Here is a 17865-nt window from a genome sequence, read left to right on the forward strand (position 1 = left end):
TTCATTCGGAGTGAGTTCTACATGGTCGTAGTGTGACCTAAATGGCCGTAGTGAGGCGTAGCTACTGCTAGAATTACCGAGAACTGTGTATAGGTACACATTGTATAAGGACTAGTTGCTGAGATGTTCGACTCGACTTTTAGGACTGCTTTGGATGTAAACTCACGTGTCTGCTAACATCGGCCGCTCACCTCGTCTCAGCTGCCGTCAGCAATCTCAGTACATCGTCAAGAATCAAGACTGCTGTAGCTATAGACATCCAGTTAACATGTTACATTTATGACCCAATATTTGAGATTTGTGACTCAGTAGTATTGTATTAGAAATTTGTACTGTCATTCATTGTGACCTTGTTCATTGTTTATTCAATAAATAATTGAATGCTACAGACTTGTCTGTATTTTATTTTGCTGGTTTAAAGGGGACTCAGAAACATTTTGTCACGGAAAAAATTCTAAACCGTAACAAATGTAAAGTCTATTTGTCTGGGAGTCGGTTGAAGTCTCTCGTAAGTCGATGTAAAGCCTCTTCCAATAACCAAAGAAGACACAGTGACCTACCTGAAGTCCTCGAGCGTGTCAAGTTCAAGGTTGAGATTCCTACAGAAGACTGTGATGACTTTGTTCCAGATAAGTGTGTACTTGGCATAAATGTCCTCGTCTTGTATTGTGGCAGGCTCCGACACTGAGTAATGCTGTTATAGCCTTCACCCAAACTGCGAGGCCTTCATGTATCGCGTGAACAGATAGCGCCCCCTCCGTCTATCTCACTGTAACAGGTGCACGTTAGAGTCCAATGCATCCTGTACCAGTTGGTCATCAATACCTATCTTATATGCAGGACCTCAACCATAGTGTAAATGTTATGGCACGCATTTCAAACGTTTGTGTTTGAAAATAGGCGCGAAAAAATCAACTTATTGATGTGTTACGGTGTGACCAGTCACTGATGGTGTTAGTTGATTAAACCATGGGTTTTCCTTGTGTCGTGTATATGCGTAGCTGCATATATATCACAAGTCAGTCCTCCCCGCCGAGGAGCCCAAGCCCGTTCCCTTGGCTGTGGTTTCGCTAGATAGTAGATAGGGACAGTGGGAATCTCGTTGATCCTTTCATGCGCGTCACTAATTAGATGACGAGGCATTTGGCTACCTTAAGAGAGTCATAGTTACTGTGTCAACACCGACTACGATAACGACTTCAACGTGCTGTAGTGTTCGTGGCTGTAGTTACACCTATGACGTTGACAAGGGGTACGTGAAGGGGAAGTTGAAAGGGGTACCCTTCTACGTAGGACCCGGCTAGTTGCGTTTACGTTTACGTTGATGGAGAATTGACTTTTCATTCATGTTTACGATGAGTGTATATTTGCACGTACGTGATATTTTTTTTATTCAGGTGTACATTATATTTTCTTTAATATGGTTTTATGGTAGACATGTGGGGGAAATTTCCAAATTTGATGCATCGGTGACAAAAAAGATGTCCGATGCAATTCCCTATTTTGACTTATACCATACGTTCCCGAGTTATTTCAGGTGAACAAATGACAAGACTTAGCTTATGTGACGGGTGCCACCGGTGTGGCAGGATACGCACACCTTACACGAACACCTGATTCATAAAACCAAGCTCTGTCATCGTACCGCATGGTGACAATCACTAGGTTGTCTTGTTGAGACCCGATTTGTCTACAAACAGCATCATGCATCTGTAACACTGCTCATGACAAAGTCACAACTGTACAATCGACTCTCCTTTCAGCAGAGATGACTGATATATGTGGCAAGGGTTTTGTCGCTTCTATTTACATTAACCAAGTCGATTTGTCTGCTTGTGGACACGAGTCGACCAGCATAGATCAGGCGTCAATAGAAATGTTTCCAATTGCGCCTACCAATATTTTAATTCTGAAAATCACACCATACTGTGTATGAAAATTAGGATATTAGAAAACATTATATCACCATTCTAATAGCCTTAAATAGCCGTGCCCGTTCGCCATTGACGACCTTGGCCTTAACCTGACCCGCACTGAAAAGAGTCGGCGATTTGATGGGACATATTTGATTTTTAGCCAATGAGCTCCTTGCTCTTTTAAGTGCGGGGCAGGTTAAGGCCAAGGTCGTCAATGGCGAACGGGCACAGCACAATTCTGATTGCGATGAATAAATGTACGTAAACTCATTATGACAGTGAGATTAAAGTGTCTCCGAAAGAATGGCGACTAGCGCGCTGACAGGCGCCATCAGTTCCCAAAGTACTGCTTCGATATTTGTGCTGTATGTCTCATTTTGTAGGTAAATCTAATGGCTTGAAATGTGTGCCTACTTTAAATGGGATCAATACAGTGAGCATTGTTGAATTCGCCCTGAAACGAGCTTGGTGTGTTGACCGCGTTACATCCCTTTCCTTTCATGTTGTACTAAGACCCCGTCAGTGACAGTATATACCTTGTTTAATGTAAGCCGCTTTGTCTGTACGTCAGTTTAATGTAAAGTCTCTTGTCTGTAAGTCAATGTGATGTAAAGTCTCTTTGTAAGTCAGTGTTATGTAAAGGCTCTATGTAGGTCAGTTTAATGTAAAGTATCTTTGTAAGTCAGTGTAATGTAAAGTATCTTTGTACGTCAGTGTAATGTAAAGTATCTTTGTAAGTCAGTGTAATGTAAAGTATCTAAAGTCCTTGCCAATCTTTGTCTGTGTAAGTCAGTGTAATGTAAAGTCTCTTTCTTTGTAAGTCAGTGTAATGTAAAAGTATCTTTTTGTAAGTCAGTGTAATGTTAAGTATCTTTGTAAGTCAGTGTAATGTAAAATATCTTTGTAAGTCAGTGTGATGTAAAGTCTCTTTGTAAGTCAGTGTAATGTAAAGTATCTTTGTAAGTCAGTGTAATGTAAAGTATCTTTGTAAGTCAGTGTAATGTAAAGTATCTTTGTAAGTCAGTGTAATGTAAAGTATCTTTGTAAGTCAGTGTAATGTAAAGTATCTTTGTAAGTCAGTGTAATGTAAAGTATCTTTGTAAGTCAGTGTAATGTAAAGCATCTTTGTAAAGTAAGTCAGTGATGTAAAGTAAAGTCAGTGTAATGTAAAGTATGTTTGTAAGTCGTAATGTTGTAATGTGTAATGTAAAGTCTCTTTGTCTGTAAGTCAGTTTAATGTAAAGTCTCTTTGTAAGTCAGTTTAATGTAAAGTATGTTTGTAAGTCAGTGTAATGTAAAGTCTCTTTGTCTGTAAGTCAATGTAATGTAGTCTCTTTGTCTGTAAGTCAGTTTAATGTAAAGCATCTTTGTCTGTAAGTCGGTTTAATGTAAAAACTCTTTGTCTGTAAGTCGGTTTAATGTAAGGTCTCTTTGTCTGTAAGTCAGTTTAATGTAAAGCATCTTTGTCTGTAAGTCAGTGTAATGTAAAGCAGTCTCTTTGTCTGTAAGTCAGTTTAATGTAAAGTATCTTTGTCTGTAACAGGTTTTTTTCCTGACCATAAATAGTATGTGAATAACCTTCTTTGATTGTTCCTCAGCTTGATCTTGAGTGGCATTATTCATCCTGTTTTCCTGCTTCTGAAGATTATTCTTTTGACTTGACTTTGTCCATTTGTCCATCTTTAGGTTTCATGAAAACTGACGTACAAACGAAAGAATGGGGTTGTTGTTTTTAACAAAGTAAATATTTTGAAAAGTGTTTTGATTGTGACACACGTCACTAAAAATCATGTACACGTCACCCAAAATCCACAGATATCATGCTCGGTTGCGACATTGCCAGCTTCTTACACCCCTGGTACTACGTTGAAGATTAAGTCAATTTGGACGCGTTGACATGCCTGAAATGGTCGACAGACCCGGATGTCCCACAGCACACAGTCGGGCCATCACTGTATTCATGCTGATGTAGTGACACAATCGTTGTTGATGCTGATGGCGTTATTGTCATCATCCGGTTGCACAGATGGAGAATGCACTGAACGTGGTCATCTTGTGAGTCTCTGTCCTTCAGTGATCTAGTACTTTTAGGGTTGTGCCCCATCCGGCATCCGAAACCCAACTCTAAGAATCCGGTACCTACGTAGTCTCCAGCACACAGTCAGTGATCTAACACAGTCAGTGATCTAACACAGTCAGTCATCTAACACACTCAGTCATCTAACACACTCAGTGATCTAACACAGTCAGTGATCTAACACAGTCAGTGATCTAACACACTCAGTGATCTAACACAGTCAGTGATCTAACACAGTCAGTGATCTAACACAGTCAGTGATCTAACACACACAGTCAGTGATCTAACACAGTCAGTGATCTAACACACAGTCAGTGATCTAACACAGTCAGTGATCTAACACACATCTAACACAGTCAGTGATCTAACACAGTCAGTGATCTAGTCACACAGTCAGTGATCTAACACAGTTATCAGTCATCTAACACAGTCAGTGATCTAACACAGTCAGTGATCTAACACGTTATCTCAGTGATCAGTCATCTAACACACTCAGTCATCTAACACACTCAGCAATCGTGGCTTTCAGAAGCAACGAAGGGTGACAACTGGTAGGTCAAGATCACGTACTTTGTGTACCTCCCAGATTAGGGTAAACAAGCACAGTCCCACGACCTAAAGCTATGACTCCACATATTCCATTTAGAACGTGGTCAAATAAAAGACAAGGACAACTATGTCAACAACGTTGGAATAGAAAGGAAATATTCAAAATACTAGTAGGATACTTTATTAGGAATAAAAAGCAACCAGCTCATATATCATAGGCAAAAACACATTCCCTATGTGAAAACGCACATACATACAAACTTGTACATTTTCCACAAAGCTCGTGTTATTTTGGCACTGGAATAGTGTTGCTGTTATCAATAAATATACCTTTTAACGTGTCTTTCTGTGAGACTATATGTGCATCCGCTTCCATCACAAGCTCAATAACGACTCGTGCCCTCTGGTGGTTCATATAAAGTAATGAATTGTTTTATGATATGGACATTTCTCTCCCTTTTGACTCTGCTGTGATTAACAAGATTCGGGTGAAAAGGATATCACTGCATCATCTCCATATTGATACCGTAACTGTCAATGTAAATAAGAAATGTAAATTATGCAATATATTTACTGAATTTAAGGGATATGATGACGTTGCTCAGTCATTATATTACCATCTTCGCCACACTTGTGATTTGATTCCTATTTCCATCCATGGTTCAAGACCCAGAATATGTAGAGGACGTGATGGAAAATGACAACTTCAAAGTCCGGCCAGTATACAGCCTTAGATTCCAAGCCAACAAATGCTTGTTTTATAAAGTCTTTAAATAGCATTTAGAAGTGATAAGCAAACAGGGGGAACTTATGAATGTCATGGATGGATCCATGATGCAGATTTATTAAGGAGTGTGAATGTAGTCCGAAACTCCTTGTTCTTCATTTGACAAAAGCTGACATACAAAGTTTTCCCCTTTGAATAGCCTACAAGAAAGACAGCCATGAGAAAAACACGGAAATGTTACGTAAACAAACGCACGTGTGTGCATTTGAATCGCTCAACGGGTATATCACTTCCAACAACTTCAATTCACGCAATACTGAGTTTAGTTTACGCCGCTTTTAGCAGTATTCCAGCAATATCACGGCGGGTACGCAACACAGTACTGATATGGGTGTACTTTAAAATTTCAAAATGGCGATCTCTAGTTTTCACGATTCTTTAAACGACCAAACTTTGCCAAAACTTGTATTAGTACTGCAGATTATTGCCATCAATGTGCTCAATCCTTATGCACATTCCGGTTTGTATCGCTATGGGGGCGATTACGGAAGGAGTAAAGTTGAGACGAATGGTCGTCTTTTCTAGTCACGTTTCATCCTTTTTGGCGGTTGACGACCACGGCACCTGCTGCACGTACAGCTACACGACTTCCATAGAAGGAATATACCAAAATGGAGGATGAGCAGGACAAGCCCGATGACGTCCAGACACAAATACTGATACAACGGCATGTCCTGACAATGCGACCTTAGATGGGCGCCGCCATATTTGAGCACATGTTCTATCCAGTAAACAGCTTCATCTTTAGGACTTCTTTGACGAAGCTTGGTGATTTCGGCAGCTTTCTTGATTTTCTGTGAGTAGGAAGAATTCTGAATCACCTCATTGATGTTGGAGACCAAATCTTCAACGGTAAACGATTTCAAGTCCATTTTAAAACCGAAGCCATGATATTCAAGCCTCATTGAATTATACGGTTGATCTCCAAAAATGGGAAAACCAATCATCGGGACACCTTGTAAGAAAGCCTCGTTCTGACCATTAGCTCCACAGTGGGTTATAAACAATTTAGTGTTGGGATGGGCAAGTAAGTCCAACTGTGGCATCCAGTCAGTCAACAGTACATTAGGTCCCACCTTGACCCTTTTGTCTGTCTTGACTATGTATTTGTAGTTCGTTCGCGAAAATGAATCCAGTAACCTTTTCAACATTTCATCTGGAATCGACTTGACATTACTTCCAAAAGATACAATGACCACGCCTTCTTTTGCCTTGTCCATAAACTCCTTGTATTCTTGAGGGAGTGGCTTTGGTTCAGACGCTGACAAAGATCCAATTAGCTTGACGTTTGGCAAGGTTGCTGCTGGGTAGTCAAGGAGAGGTTCAATGTCGATGAGCCAAAGCCAGGCCTTAGTTGTCAGGGCTTCCATTGAGATGTACGGCTTCTCTGGGGCATAGGTCGCTACTGGCCTATAGGTAGAGAACGGATCATAGACAAACACGTACATCACAGTCGTAATGACATTCGCAACACGAGTCAAAAAGTCCATTTTCGGTGTTCTTGGGGAAATGACGAAGGGGGAGGCAGATGGAATGAAAGGGTTCCGGCTAACCTGAGGCTCGAAAGCTGCCCCAGTGAACATGAAGGGGATGTCGAGTTTATAGGCAATGATGCTCAGCATTCTAACTATGGGCATGATATCAATTATAATCAGATCAAAATTCAACTCTTTGATTCTCCTGAATAATTCATTGTCCCTTAGTATAAGGTCACATGTTTCTGTGAAAACATGAAACGGCAGGGAAGGATCGTTTTCTTGGAAATTCCCAGTTACCATGGTATCTATAACCTTTTCTGTAATACCAAGGTCATCTATAGCCTGGTATTTCAGAATTTTGACACCCGGTGCTTGCAGGCCCTTGTGGCTGGCTAGTTCAGTTGACAAAGCATTCCATACCACGTGACCACGTGACGCTAGCTTCGTGGCCACATCCAGCGATCCCCGGATGTGACTGTATGTTGGGTAGTACAGTAAGAGAATCCTGGCGGACTGGAACCCTGGCAGACAGAGCAGCAACAGCAGAGCCACACTTCCGGTATCGAACCTCATCCTGGATAATGTATGCTGTCTGTAAAACAAATAGAAATTTCTTTGAGAGGCATTTTCAGAACTTGGAGAGCCACGCCACATGAGGACAAACTTTATAGACGAACAACTTCTATATTCAGGTGATTCTATCGTTGTGTATTGCGCGCAGACGCATCCCAAAATGCGTTTGTGAACATTTGTTATAAAAAAAATGAAAACGATACATGCATGCAGAAAAAGGTTTTCCACGTAATGCACGTGCAATGTGTCGGACACACGAGTAGAAACATCGACTATAAAAGGCCAAGCCAAATTCATTATTTTATTACAAAATTTACGGCGTAAACAAAGATCAAAAGTGCTAAGATTGAATGCCACAGGCCGAAATGTTGCCATTGGACGTTTGGAAGCAGGGGAGTCCCAATATGCCGTTGCAAGACACTTCAACGTCCACCACAACACCATTTCTAGATTTTGACATCGATATACGCGCTTCTATTTGACCAAGATCCTCCCAGAAGTGGAAGACCAAGAGTGATCAGTCCTGCTCAGGAATGATTCATCCAGGTGTTTCACAAACGTCATCGAATTGCTACAGCAACGGACACTGCAGGACAGGTGCCTGGTCTTCGAAGAATTTCCAACGAAATCATTAGAAATCTTATGGGAAAAGTGGGAATTCGAGCATATCGTCCAAAAGTTGGACCTTTCCTTACACGACTACACCGACCGCGACGTGTATGGAAGGCATGGAACGCGTTTGGTTCAACGATGAATCGCGTTTCCACCCGCAACGACAGGATGGTAAACACCGTGCCTATCGACGTCAACACGCACGAATTGCGCCAACTTGCGTTTTTGTTGAGAAAGCGTCATTGTGTGGGGAGCCATGTCCTACACGGGTACATCAGAGCTAGTGGTGGTTCAAGGCAATCTTACAGCAAATTGCAAAATCGACCAAATCTTGCAACCTCACCTCCTCCCATTTTTTAACCGCCAGAGGGATCTGTTTCAAAACGACAACGCTCGACCCCTTACTGCTCATGTAGCAGGTACCTATCAGGTCCATCCCTGACCTTCCAAATCGCCTGATCTGAACCCGATCGGGCATCTATGGGACGAACTTGATCGACGTGTCCGTAAACGTCACCATTGTCTTCAGACACTTGCAGAACCTGCCAACACGCTGCAGGAGGAATGGGGAAGAATTCCCTGAGCAAACAATCCGGCGACTTGTGCACTCCCTTCCAAGGCGGCGTCGAGCAGTGACGACTGCAAGGGGTAGCGCCCCTAGCTACTGAACTAAACGTCCCTTTGTGTCCACACATGTGCAGTGGTGAACTGAATTAATGCTGACAATGACAACAATGCATATATTCACCCGTGTGTCCAATTTCCTTCGTCTATGTTCAAGCTTGATTGACTTATGTACTATTACAGTTCCTAATTTTAGGCCTATCCGTTTCTTTTTTTAACAGTGTATATACATAACCCTGTTTTCGACCTGTTTCATGCCTCCTTGACTATGATACAAGAATCTGTAGCGAAAAACTTTGCATCACCTGAATAAGAAGTTGTTCATCAATAACGTTTGTCCTTAACCAAACAGAAATTGTCACTTGAGACACCTCCATTTACGTCTACATTTGCACGTATATATGAACATGTTCGTTGTACATGTTATGTTAACGTCAACATTGACATTTTTGTGTACAGTGACATTTACCTGCACGTGTATGTGTACATTGGCGTTTACGTGTACATTGATGTTTGACCTACCTGAAGTCCTCGATCGTGTCCAGTTCAAGGTTGAGATTCCTGAAAATGACTGTGATGACTTGCCCAACTTTGTTCTAAATAATTATGTGTTTGGCCTAGATTTCCTCGTCTCATAGCTTGCTCAAACCCCGATGAATGCTGTCCTACCCCTCACTTTAACTCATGCTCCTGACTTTCGCTATTGAGTCGGTCATCTCACCGTGTGTCTGATGCACCTGTCAATCTGAGACAATCTCGTTTTACAACTGCGATACGTAACTATATGACCCCTGCACGCCCTCCGAGATCGTATTTTGGAGAGTCGCCGTCCTAGCGAGGGATTGTTTCAAAACCGTTAAACATAATTATCGGCCAGAACACGTCAAAATGTGAAGTACTTCTGCAAATGCCCGGCGAACCACAGTTATTTGAGCCTGAACATTTTAGAAAGAGTCTGAGACTATATCGGCGTAACAGTTTTGTCCAAGCCAGTGCCATAGCAGATGTGCTCTTTAAAGCTATCAAGATATTCTATACGTGCACGGTGATCAAGGGAGTTGTCAGCCTGAAAGAGTAAGTGAGTTTAGTTTTACGCCACTTTTATTTAGCAATATTCCAGCACTATCACAGCGGGGGACACCAGAAATGGGCTTCATATATGGGGATCGAACTCGGGTCTTCGGCGTGAGAAGCGATCGCTTTAACTAGTAGGCTACCCCACCGCTGCCTGAAAGAGAAAACGTCGACAGATGGATTTCACAGTGTAGCTAATCTATCCCCGGACAAATTCGTCATATGTCTGGCTTGACGTCCATGTTGACGACGTACAGTGCGTACACCGGCGACACCATGGGGACACCATGGCAACAGAACGATTCCACGAGAAGCAACAGAACATTGCCATCGAGCACGGAGATGTGCATCAGGTAGACATTTGTCTCGTCAGCCAGCAGCCAGATGAAAGTTTGAAACTTTCCTCATTTGGATCAGTCTTGTCGTTGATTGGGATGCACTGAACAGGGTCGATCGTCAGCATCTCATGCCCCATTGTCCAGCAGACTTAGACATATTACCAACTGTACTTTGATCTTTGCCAATTTCTAGCGCACCAATAGACTACAGATGTACCCCGTGTCATCTACTGCACATCTCTGATTCAAACAGTTAGAACCGAAGCCAAGTATGAGTGTATCTGATAACACACAAGGAGAGTGTATCTGATAACACATAAGGAGAGTGTATGTGATAACACACAAGGAGAGTGTATGTGATAACACACAAAGAGAGTGTATGTGATAACACACAAGAAGAGCGTATGTGATAACACACAAGGAGAGTGTATGTGATAACACACAAGGAGAGTGTATGTGATAACACACAAGGAGAGTGTATGTGATAACACATAAGGAGAATATATGTGATCACACAAAATGAGAATGTATGTGATAACACAAAATGAGAGTGTATGTGATAACACATAAGGAGAGTGTATGTGATAACACACAAGGAGAATGTATGTGATAACACACAAAGAGAGTGTATGTGATAACACACAAGGAGAGTGTATGTGATAACACACAAGGAGAGTGTATGTGATAACACATAAGGAGAATATATGTGATCACACAAAATGAGAATGTATGTGATAACACAAAATGAGAGTGTATGTGATCATACATAAGGAGAGTGTATGTGATAACACACAAGGAGAATGTATGTGATAACACACAAAGAGAGTGTATGTGATAACACACAAGGAGAGCGTGTGTGATAACATACAAGGAGAGTGTATGTGATAACACACAAGGAGAGTGTATGTGATAACACATTAGGGCAGCGTATGTGATAACACATTAGGGCAGCGTATGTGATAACAAATAAGGAGAATATATGTGATAACACAAAATGAGAATGTATGTGATAACACCAAATGAGAGTGTATGTGATAACACATAAGGAGTGTGTATTTGATAACACATTAGGGCAGCGTATGTGATAACAAATAAGGAGAATGTATGTGATAACACAAAATCAGAATATGTGTGATAGCACATAAGGAGAGTGTATGTGATAACACATAAGGAGCGTGTATATGATAGCACATTAGGATATTGTATGTGATAAAACATATGATAACACATAAGAAGAGTGTATGTGATCATACATAAGGAGAATGTCCACAAAGTTATCCAACTTGACTTTCGTTTTCCATGTTAATACACTGACCCTTAACGAATAATTAAATGGCAAATCTAAAAGACAGTTTATTCACAGGGGACAACATGGCAAGAACAATCACATATTTTGTAGTGCTGCCAACTTAGTGTTATAACGTTTGCAGGTGCGGTCAGTTTCAAGATTGTGGCATACAATCCTCAATGAGTTATCTAACCGAGCACGATGTCAAGAACTTGTGCAACATACGCTAACTGCAATCTCTTCCTCGATGCCACTTCTCACTGACTATATCAGACGTTAAGCTTGACGTTGAGGCCTTGATTGATGGTTATTCCCAGTACAACAATGGTTGGCACTGGAGGATTTCTCTCGCGTATTCTGGATACACGATGTGGCTTAGCAATGTCATTCAATGAATACTCACATAATCACATTATAGTTATGATATAATATAAATGGCTATACTTGGGTTTAAAAACATAGGTGAAGCAATACTTTTTTCCACATGTATATATGTAACCCTCATTCAGATTTGATTTAATGCCTAATAATATGCATTTTATTTATACTTGTTTAAGCTCTTAGACATTATAACATGTATATACTTTACATTAAAATTTCATTGTTTAGATGCGTATTAGTTATGGGAATGTGTGAGAGGGTCATTTCATGTAGTTACACATCGTAAATGTGTTTGAGTAAGTACATTTGTTATGGGTAATGGTGACATAGTGATACCAGGAAAAATATGGTGTGTTGCGATACTTTCTTTAATGTGTATATAATATGTATTGATGTGCAAATCAGATGCACAGCTCCAGGGACTTGCATAACACATACACCAGCAGGATTTATCACGAACTTGGTACAATTCCGATATAAAATGCACAAAATTACGAAGCCTGTCTAATGGCAAATGAAACCAAAATTGACACATGTAACGGACAGCTGATAATGAAAATCTATCGTATTAGGATACACAGTTTCAATTGTTTCTCATTACCACGATCCTACCCACAAAAAGTAGTCCTTTTATACTGCGACTAAAAGGTCAAATATGAGTGAAAGACTTTAGACTTTTCGGTAATAGATGCCAATTACATAGTAATGACTTTTGAACGAAGAATTCCGAAATACCACCCATGAGTCGTAACAGAGACACGTCATTTAATGTCATGTGCGCACCTGTTGTGTTAGAAGATGACAACACAAGAACGCATAAGGCCAAAGCAAATCTCAGTCGAATGTCCCTGTCACACTTTTAACATATAAATATCTGTGAATTATTTCTATTTATTATACCGGACGTATGTTTAATAGTATATGCTTCTATTTCAAATAGTCACCAACAAATCATTCACACTTTTCTTTTGGTCTTTGGACAATAGTTCTGAAACAGAAGCTGCACGACTTCCATAGAAGGAAAACACACACATGGAGGATGAGCAGGACAAGCCCGATGACGTCCAGACACAAATACTGATACAACGGCATGTCCTGACAATACGACCTCAGATGGGCGCCGCCATATTTGAGCACATGTTCTATCCAGTAAACAGCTTCATCTTTGGGACTTCTTTCCCGGAGCTTGGTGATTTCGGCAGCTTTCTTGACTTTCTGTGAGTAGGAAGAATTCTGAATCACTTCATTGATGTTGGACACCAAATCTTCAACAGTAAATGTTTTCAAATCCATATTAATACCGAATCCATGATACTCAAGCTTCATTGAGTTATACGGTTGATCTGCAAATATGGGAAAACCAATCATCGGGACACCACGTAAGAAAGCCTCGTTCTGACCATTACCACCACAATGGGTGATAAACAATTTAGTGTTGGGATGGGCAAGTAAGTCCGATTGTGGCATCCAGTCAGTCAACAGTACGTTAGGTCCCACCTTGACCCTTTTGTCTGTCTTGAATATGTATTTGTAGTTGGTTCGCGAAAATGAATCCAGTAACCTTTTCAACATTTCATCTGGAAGCGACTTCACATTACTTCCAAAAGATACAATGACCACGCCTTCTTTTGCCTTGTCCATAAACTCCTTGTATTCTTGAGGGAGTGGCTTTGGATCAGACGCTGACAAAGATCCAATTAGCTTGACGTTGGGCAAGGTGGCTACTGGGTAGTCAAGGAGAGGTTCAATGTCGATGAGCCAAAGCCAGGCCTTAGTTGTCAAGGCTTCCATTGAGATGTAGGGCTTCTCTGGGGCATAGGTCGCTACTGGCCTATAGGTAGAGAACGGATCATAAACAAACACGTACAATACAGTCGTAATGACGTTCGCAACACGAGTCAAAAAGTCCATTTTCGGTGTTCTTGGGGAAATGATGAAGGGGGAGGCAGATGGAATGAAAGGGTTCCGGCTAACTTGTTGCTCAAAAGCTGCCCCCATAAATATGAAGGGAATGTCCAATCTGTGGGCAATGATGGTCAACATTCTCGCTACGGGTATAGCATCAAATATAATCAGATCAAACTTCAACTCTTCAAGTCTCCTGAATAATTCCTTGTCACTCAGTATACGGTCGGTAACTTCCGTGAAAGATGTAAATGGCAATGTAGGATTGCCTTTGTACAAAGTTCCAGCTACCATTGGTTCTGTAATCTTTTTTTCCCAGTCAAAGTCATCTATTGACTCGTATTTCAGGATGTGGACACCCGGTGCTTGCATGCCCTTGTGGCTGGCCAGTTCAGTTGACAAAGCATTCCATACCACGTGACCATGTGAAGCCAGCTCCGTTGCCACATTCAGAGATCCCCGGATGTGACTGAATGAAGGCATGTACAAGAAGAGAATCCTGGCGGTCTGGAACATAGGCAGACACAGCAGCAGCAGCAGCACCACCACACCTCCGGTATCAAACCCCATCCTGGACAGCTGAATCTATTTGTAAGATATAAAGATATTACAGTGAGTGCTAAAAGTGAGAGGATCGGTTGGGGGTGGTTCTTCTGGTTCCCTCAGTGCATCATACTTTAATCGTCCTGACGAATGGGTGACTTAGCCACTGAGCTAAGCCCAGCTCCCTACGGTTATCATGGTGTTGTTAGTTTAGGACTAGAACAAATCATCCATCCAGTTTACCGCCTGTCAACAAAACAAGCCCAATAAACAAGAAAGATCCTAAATATGAAAGTACAAATGAATAACTTGTCTTGACGATTTTCAGAAATATATTCAACTTCATGACAAATGCGAAACAACTGTGGGGATTACATAAGTCGAATACTTAAAATCAGTGATGCCAAATTGTATAACCCGGCATTTACACACTTTGCCTTTTGACTTATTTATAATCCAAGGCAGGATGTTCTTCTAATCTGATGGGGGGAAAACCCAGTTGGGAGGGATCCAGTGGACGTAAACACGGTTTAACGTCTTAAATCTTTCTGCCGAATTTGGGATAGAAATTGTGTTACGAGCACAGTCTGACGTTTTAATGTCGAAATTGAACATACCCGGAAGCCCTTGAGGTCGTCAGCTGGTGGGCAACAGAAAGTATACCGAGGCCGCCATTCTGTTATTGAAACCTGTTGCTAAAAGTTAATACTACAAGATGTTTGTCAGTAATATCACTTTACAAATTTCTAACAAATGAGAAATAACTGACCCCACCAAACAAATCTCAGAATGAGAAATAAACTTGCCTCACCTTGCACATTTCATACCATAGACGTGTGTTCTAAACGATACACGTTGTATTCATACCGCTGTTCTCATCAAGTTAATGACATCACCCATGACGTGATTCCTGGATCCACTAAATGGTAAACTATGCTTGTCGTGCTACTGATGGTTCGGGCTGTCACAATTTGAAAGCTCATAATTTGTTTCACTGCAGCTGGTTTGTCAGGTTCAGAATCGACAGTTTATGTGTTATCGTTATGTATTTGGACAACAGATGACTACGACAGTAAACAAAGACACAAACTAAATACATCCTTAAACATATTTGCGATGCATATAGCGATTGCAACGTCTATGCAGATATCAATATTGGGATATAGCTAATATGTGTTACTGACAGTTCTAGTCAATTTGATATAGGCATTTAGATGATAATATTTTATGGATAGAGCACTCGGCAGGATAAAGCCATCGGATATTTTCGGTATCCGTTGGGGTCATATACGGTTACCGATGCAAATTAGAGAGGTCATATGCAAATTTGATGGACTATTTTCACAGTGTAAACAAACAAGGCGTCACGCCCATCTATCGGTGCAGAAAGTCACGCGAATGTTAAAGTGTGTTTGTCGTTCAAAAGGTTAATAGAAGGTTCCTGAAGTTCCACACAAGTTTGTTGTATATCTGTGCACATACTACGAAGTTTTGTTCATAATTTGTGGCGGAAATCGCAATTTTCAAATTATGAATTAAGAATGATAATGTATGATGACTATATTCTCACACTCGTGTGTTTTGTGATGGTTCAATACCCAGCATTAGGAATTAACACTGTGTATTCAGCTCGCCAAGGCTAGCCAAATACAATGGGGTTTATGAAAGGCTCGCTAAATTCAATGTATATTTATTCCAAATGTAGGATATTACCCATCACAAAACACGTGATAACTTATATAGTGCAAGGTCATTCAAAATATTATCAACACCCGTGAGGACAGATCAAGGGGGATTAACTGGGGACTCCCCTAGGTCTGATCCTGTGAACACTCGTGCTTCAGTCGCATCGTATGTTCACTGAACACCAGGGTGTAACACACACACACACACACACACACACACAGCCACACTACGTCTACTCAGTTATACAACAAACTCAAAGCTTTCCTACCTTTCTCCCACGAAAGCGTCTCTACATGCACAATGCACAGTCCCGAAAGCTATCGTTGTGATGTCGATTGACCCACAAATTGTAAGAGAGATATGCAGCTAGTCTGGGTTCACAAGTGGAAACATGTCAATATGACCTAGTTGCATGGTGTTCCAGTTACATCACGGTGTGACAGTTTGCCGGTGGAGCAAAGAGGTGGAAACTTGGGATGATGGTACAAACGGCATTTTTGGTGAAGTTGGATGCGAACCTCAATATTGCATATACGTGTCTTATACACAACACACAACACACCTCGTTGGTGCACAGTGTGAGTGAAAGGGTGGGTAATTGATATCAATGCTGTAGATAAGGGAGATATCAAAGTTGACAAAATGAGAAATTATAGGACGCTAAGCAAGCACTGGGACAGGAAAATAGAAGACAGGAGGTATACCCTTGAGATCTAGACAAAATTAAAGAAACAAAGACAAAAGATGTTCGGTGGACAACATTTTCCAATCATCGCAATTGCACGATTAGAAAATGAGGATACAGAAATCATAAGACTAGTGATCTTATTAAGGAAGCCCTTGTCTTGTAAACTGTATCCCAGTCACTCAAACAACACAAGATGTGCTGTAGTAGTACACTTTTTTTGTAGTTGCACACTTAAGTTATTAATGGGTCTTGGATATTTTGATCTGCTGTGTATGAATTATTGACTACTTTGAATTGCCTTTGAATTGAGTCCTAAGACAGAACTCCGTGGCTCATGGGACAATCTGGTGATGTTGACCTCTGAAAAATGTAGTTCTCCAATTTCTTGCATAACACCCCTGTATCCCTGCTGTCAGCTTCATGGATATCCGATGCATATCGACGTCGTGAGTGTTATCACTCTGTGGTGGGCGAGGACCAGGGGTGCTGAATCCTTATCCTATCATCATGACTCACCAACAACCTGGTTCAACTCGAAATGAAAAAAGCGACGTCTGACGAACTAGATCGTCCATCTGATTCCTGACCTACATTCCAAGTGATTGAGGTTACAGACTATCTACCCATTAAACTAAACCTATTTGCTGTGTCCAAGGCTACCTATGTGGTTCACTTCTGATGGAGTGCGCACGGAGACAGCAATCTCTAAATCTTATGTCAAAACATTTGCCAATATAGAGGTTGCTGTGTCCGTGCATAGAACTCTCCATTCTTGCCGAGGTATCATACGTGACAAGGCACGCTGTCTCTATGATATGACTGCAGAGGAAATTGCGAGAGAGCTTAAAGATCAGGCTGTTACAGAGGTGAAACGTTTCAATATTACAAACAAGGATGGGATCATATCTAAAACCAATGCTTATGTACAACAGTCAATAAAAACAGACTATGTATGTCTCCAATCTGCTCGGGTGTTACAAATGTCAACAGTTTGGTCATGGTTTCAACACATGCCATAATTCTGCATCGTGCCATCGCTGTCGACGTCTGGGTCTCAGACGGAACGGCCTTTCACAACGATGGTTTTCAACAGTCAGCCACTGTCAGCATCGAGTCATCCCCAACAAAAGGAAGGAAAAATTAAACAGAAACTTGCCATCTACTGACTTTTCACCTTCAGAGATTTCTCTCCAAAATTCAAACCATTGAGGTCAAATTGTCCCAATAGGACAGGCGGTGGAAGTTCCTCCTCCCATTCACGAAAACGAAAAATTGATCAATATAATTTGGAACTGCAGAGGATTTTAAAACCTTCAACGATTTTCATCAGTTACTAAGCAAGATTT

At 41.1% G+C, this 17865-nt stretch overlaps 1 protein-coding gene across 1 annotated transcript; it reads right to left on the reverse strand.

Annotated features, from left to right (window-relative positions):
* Positions 1-5850: 5850 nt before the first annotated feature.
* On the reverse strand, positions 5851-16192 carry LOC124254160 (UDP-glucuronosyltransferase 2A1-like). Its single transcript, XM_046688032.1, has 2 exons — positions 16100-16192; positions 5851-7399 (listed from the first exon to the last, which is right to left on the reverse strand). Exon 2 carries the CDS (start codon positions 7378-7380, stop codon positions 5851-5853), a length of 1530 nt encoding a protein of 509 aa, XP_046543988.1. The 5' UTR covers positions 7381-7399; positions 16100-16192.
* Positions 16193-17865: the final 1673 nt, after the last annotated feature.

This window comes from Haliotis rubra, unplaced genomic scaffold (assembly GCF_003918875.1).
Source record: "Haliotis rubra isolate DU_JTF1 unplaced genomic scaffold, ASM391887v1 Scf567, whole genome shotgun sequence".
Classification (NCBI taxonomy): Eukaryota; Metazoa; Mollusca; class Gastropoda; order Lepetellida; family Haliotidae; genus Haliotis; species Haliotis rubra.